General features: G+C 62.0%; 1 protein-coding gene across 1 annotated transcript; it reads left to right on the top strand.

Moving 5' to 3' along the window:
- The first annotated feature begins 2,870 nt into the window (after positions 1 to 2,870).
- Positions 2,871 to 4,542, top strand: H1-10 (H1.10 linker histone). Its single transcript, XM_003310000.6, has one exon. It carries the CDS (start codon positions 3,411 to 3,413, stop codon positions 4,050 to 4,052), a length of 642 nt encoding a protein of 213 aa, XP_003310048.1. The 5' UTR covers positions 2,871 to 3,410; the 3' UTR covers positions 4,053 to 4,542.
- Positions 4,543 to 5,535: the final 993 nt, after the last annotated feature.

Below are 5,535 nucleotides of genomic sequence, written 5' to 3'. Positions count from 1 at the left end.
GGCAGCCTCCCTCTTGACAAAAGCCCCGCTCCCCTCACAGGCTGAGGAGCCGGCCCCAAGCCCGTGTGCCCACCAAGGCTGGCGTGGGGTCTGAGCTGCACCCTCCCTGTCCTCCCCCCGGGACTGGACAGCACTGCCCTGCCCACAGGGCTCCAGCCCTGTGTTGACTGCTTCTCCCCTGCAGTCCCAGCCAGGTCCCCCGGGGCACGGTGGCTGTGAGCCTGGCCGCTCTCCTCAGTGCCCGGACTGCGGCTCTACTTTGTGAGTGGCTGTACTGGCTGCGGTGCCCAGCCCTCCTCTCTCGCATCTCCTCTCCTCAGATGTCATGAAGGAGGCCACACCTGGGTCCCGCCTTCCTCCGTGACCCTGTCCCTTTGTCTCCACTAGAGCATCCCCTTCCTCCAGCACAGATGACCCAGGAGTGTCCCTGGCCCACCCTGTGGCTGCAGCCAGCTCCAGAGTGGCACGTCCAGCATGCCACTCCTCCCCCCTGCGGTGGCTGCACAAAAGGCCAAGCGATGGCCCTGTTGCCCATGGCTGGGACTCCTTCAGGGGTATCACTTCTGCTCACCCTTTAACTTTTCAAAAGACCCAAGCTCAAGCCCCTTGTATTAGTCCATTCTCACAAAGCTATAAAGAACTACCTGAGACTGGGTAATTTACAAAGATAAGAGGTTTAATTGGCTCACGGTTCCGCAGCTGTACAGGAAGCACAGGGCATCAACTTCTTGGGAGGCCTCAGGGAGCTTTTACTCATGGCAAAAGGTGAAGTGGAGCAGATGTCCTACATGGCAGGGGCGGGACCAAGAGAGGGAGTCAGGGGAGGTGCAACACGCTTTCAAACAACCAGATCTCATGATAGCTCACCATCATGAGGACATCACCAAGGGAATGGTGCTAAACCATTAGAATCCACTCCCATGATCTGATCACCTCCCACCAGGACCCACCTCCAACACTGAGGATTAAAACTGAAACTGAAATTTGGGTGGGAACACAGATCCAAATCATATCACCTGCTCTGGGTCATGGCCGGGCTGCCTCCCCTCCACCTGGTTCCAGGGCCGGCTCTTTTGGGTTTCCTACTCCCATCCCATCTCTGTACACTGCGGTCACTCCAGCTGTGGCCACCATGTTCCTCTCCCCAGAGTCCCCTCTGCACATCCTCAGAGGGCTCCTGGTCCTGAGCACCCTGATCAGTGGGCCCAGCACACACAGCTGGCTGTTCCTCTCACGTCCTCCATGCAGCCAGCCTGGCCTCGAAACAGCTGTGCAGTTTCCGCAGGCTCAGCTGGGTGGTGCTTTCAGAAACCCATCCCCGTTCTCTGTCAGGAAATTCACATGGTCCTTCTTCAAGAAGGTGGAGGCCTCAGGCCCTCAACGTTGTCCTGTGCCCTGGAGACAGTCCACTCAGCCAGTCCTTCCTGGGAAAGGAGCCCAACCTCCTCTGCAGGGACCTGGGCTGCAATCTCTCTTCTCACTTTTCTCAGGGTACCCGGTGCTCTGGGGGACGAAGGCTGTTTCCTGGCTCCATGCCCCTGCCAGCCTCCCCCCTAAAAAACCCATCCAGGCTCACCGTTTCCTCCTAGACATAATTTCTTCCTCTCTGGGGTTTATTCCCTTGACAGGGTGACAAAATGGGGGGCGTGTGTGTGTGTGAAAGGGGTGAGCTGGAGAAGAGGGAGGCGCTGCTAGCCCTCACCCAGAGAAGCCTGCTTGGGCCCAAGGCCACAAATGCACCCACCCACCCCCTTTTCAGGGCCTTTTACTCTGTCCACCTGTAAATGTTCCTGTCTCTCACTCTGGGAACCCCAATTCGCCAGCACCCCTCCATCGCTTTTCTATGCTGGGCCTCTGGAGACTGTCTCCTGCCTGCAACCCTGCCACCCCCCAGCCCCAGCCCCACTCCTGTGCCCTACATCACCTACCCCCAAAGGGATCCCCTCTCCTACCCGAGCATCTTACCCTGGCCTCAGCTTCCCCAAGTGGAGGCTGCAACGGCTTCAACAAAAACTGTCCTGTGCCTTCTCTGCACCCCCAATACTGGAATCAGCAGAGATCGGGCCGCCAGCCTTGCACAAGCCCCCCCCCGGGGAGGGTGGGGCCCGGGACCCTCTCCAGGACATGGTCTCCTTTGCTGTGTTCCCGCCATCATTTCCCTGTGCACGGGAGAGGGGGAGGGGTGCGCCCAGGAACTAAGAGCGAATCCCTTCCCCATCCTCTCACAGGAATTCCTCTGGGTGTCACAGCCTCACCCCCGCCCATCCTGTCCCACCCTGGAGCCCCCATTTGGCTTTGGGGGGACCGGCGGCAGCTACTTGTGGATTACAAAATGAGGCCCTGGGAACATCAGCGGCAACAGGGTGGGGGGAGCGGCGAGGCAGTGTCCCTAGAGAGGTCCTGCCGTAGTCCTCCATTCCCCGGGTTGTGCCTAGGCTCCCAGAGGCACAACGAGACCCCGGGGTGCAGCTGGAGAGTGCCTCCCATCCGCCATCCCCTTTGGATGGGGCGGAAAACCCCCGAGGATGTCCTAGCGCAGTTCACGTTGCCCCAGCCGACCACGTGAGGGCGCGCCCTGTGTTAGTTTGGACAAATTAAAGCTCCTCTTGCGGGCAGGCCTGGAGCCCCCCGGGCCGGGACAGGGCTCGGGTGCCCGTGGCGTTCTCTGGGCTGCCGGCCGCCAAGCTCCCGGCCGTGGGGCCTCCTCTGGGGCCCGCGCTATTGGCCTCCAAACGAGGTGCCCCCCTCCTCTCGCGCTCCCGCAGCCTAGGGTGCACCTCTCCGTTCGCCTTTGCTGAGCCCTTCCAGGACGCAAGTCGCCTCTCCACTGCGCCGGGAGCTCAGGCCCTGTCCGGGGCGCCCCGCTGCGGGCGCGGCGGCGCTGGAGAGGCGCGGTCCGAGAAGCCAGCGGCCGGAGAAGGGGCTCCAAGAAGCACAAGTTGGCGCTGGCCCCGAACCAGGCTGTTGTTGTTCTCAACGTGGTCCGCCATGAAGCTATAAAAAGCCGAGAGAAGCGCCCTCCCGCCAGAGCGCAGCGCGCACGCCCAGCGAGTTCCAGAGGCGCCAGTGGAAGCTGCGGCGGCGGTGTCTCGCGTTCGGCGGGATTTCTCTTCGCTCCGGCTCGGCCTAGGTCTGCGTCCCCAGCTCCAGCCGCCGGCTCGGACTCGGTCTCTGACCCCCAACTCGGTCCCCTAGTCCGGCCCCGGCTCCGGGCCCCCCAACCCTCGCTCCGGCCCGGCCCGGCCCCCACCCCAGCCCTGCCGCCCGGCCCCAGGCCCGGCCGCGGCCGCTCCCGCCTGGAGCCGCCGCGCGCCCCCAGCCCCCCTGCACCCCCTCGGCCCCTCGCCTTCCTCTTCCCGGCGCGGCCCCCCGGCTTCCGCGCGCCGCCCGCCACCAACCCTCTTGCTACCATGTCCGTGGAGCTCGAGGAGGCCCTGCCAGTGACGACCGCCGAGGGGATGGCCAAGAAGGTGACCAAGGCTGGCGGCTCGGCGGCGTTGTCCCCATCTAAGAAGAGAAAGAATAGCAAGAAGAAGAACCAGCCGGGCAAGTACAGCCAGCTGGTGGTGGAGACCATCCGTAGGCTGGGCGAGCGCAACGGCTCGTCGCTGGCCAAGATCTATACCGAGGCCAAGAAGGTTCCGTGGTTCGACCAGCAGAATGGGCGCACCTACCTCAAGTACTCGATCAAGGCGCTGGTGCAGAACGACACGCTTCTGCAGGTGAAGGGCACCGGCGCCAACGGTTCCTTCAAGCTCAACCGCAAGAAGCTGGAGGGCGGCGGGGAGCGGCGCGGAGCCCCGGCGGCCGCCACCGCCCCGGCCCCCACCGCGCAGAAAGCGAAGAAGGCAGCCCCGGGCGCGGCCGGCTCCCGGCGCGCGGACAAGAAGCCCGCCAGGGGCCAGAAGCCGGAGCAGCGCTCGCACAAGAAGGGCGCTGCCGCCAAGAAGGACAAAGGCGGCAAGGCCAAGAAGACGGCGGCCGCCGGGGGCAAGAAGGTGAAGAAGGCGGCCAAGCCCAGCGTCCCCAAAGTGCCCAAGGGCCGCAAGTGAGCGTGTCGGCCGGTCAGAGCGGCCGGCGTGGGCTTTTCGGTGTTTTTGTTTTTCTACCCCAAGTGACGTAGATTTTGTACGGCTCACCCCGGCCGGGGCCGCGAGGCCTGGTCTGAGCCTCAGGGAGGGGCCCCGGGTCCTCTCAGTCTTTCCCCTCCCCCAACGATGTAGCGTTTTTCGTTGTTTGCTTTAGGTTTTTGAAACAGCCCCGGCGACGCCTCTATTGGCTCTCGGCCTTGGCAACGGCCGTCGTCATGGTTACTGGCCCCTAGGCGCCGATGGCCGAGGCCGCGCCTGCCCACCGGGCGGGGTCGCTGGTTGGCCGGGCCCAGGCGCGCGGGGACGCGGAGGCCGCGCATCCTTTCCCGGCTCCCCACCCTCCTTGCCTTTGGGTGCGCGACAAACAATCGCTCCGGGCTCAGGGCTGCGCGGCTCTTCCCTTCATTCCATGGGCCTTTTTTTGGGCACAATAAAGCGTTTAAACCTTTCAGGCTCTCTCGTTTAATCTGAGTGGAATAGGGATGGGCGCCTTCGGTACGCGGGGTTGGATGGCGGGCCCCTCGGGTCCTTATACCCCAGATCTGTTGGCCAGGGTAGGCCTGGAGCCAGGGGCCTTCAGCAAGGGGTGGGAATTGCTGGCTTGGGACGAACTTAAAGTACCTGGGACAGGGAGATAGACAGGATCGGTCCCTTAGGAGGGATGTATCTATCTGCCCCCACAAGGGGTCCATCGGCCATTGCGGGGAGCGGGATGGGGGAGGGGAGAGGAGGGGGGATTAATGGGTTTTCAGGGTTAATGGTCAGGGACCTAAACTTGGCCTCCAGAGAGGTAGTTCTTACAAAGTCACACCAGACTGGCCTGTAAACTTAGTCATTCTGACTCCAGCGAGGGTTAGAGTGAGATGTGACCAGGACGAAGTGTGGTGGCCAGAGAGTGGAGTTCCTGACCACAATCCAACGTGTGGTCTCAGAAGGGTATTTGCTGTCTCTGAGCCTATTGGTTAAGCTGGAGTGCAAACGGGACCCAAAGGATTGCTGGGAAAATTAGTAGGAGCAGAAGGATCTCCGGCCCTGGGACATTCTGGTATCCAGCATGTGGGATAGTTGTCTGTCCAGTTGGACAATAGGTCAAGGTCTATTCTAACAGATGTCCCTAAAAATGGACAACTGCAAAACAGGCCCCCAAGGGCAGTGGAAACAGGGAAGCTTCTGAAACAGTGGATATATACTCATACCAGCGTGAGTGACTGGAGTTAGGTGAGAATGCAGGAGAGCTCGTTTTACCCCCTGTGTAAGAGATTGCAGAAACTACAGGTGGAGGCAGGACCTCCTGGCCATAGACTGGAGAGGAGGGAGCATTGCTGGAGAGGAGCCCAGGCCTGCTGCTACCCCTGATCTGGGCCTGGCAGACCTCTCTGCTGCCTGGGTGAGTTGCCACTCCATTCCCTCTGCAAATCTTCATAACCCATTGTGGCTTCCTCCC

The sequence above is a fragment of the Pan troglodytes genome, chromosome 2, assembly GCF_028858775.2.
Source record: "Pan troglodytes isolate AG18354 chromosome 2, NHGRI_mPanTro3-v2.0_pri, whole genome shotgun sequence".
NCBI lineage: Eukaryota > Metazoa > Chordata > Mammalia > Primates > Hominidae > Pan > Pan troglodytes.
This window is presented reverse-complemented; position numbering and strand designations above follow the sequence as displayed.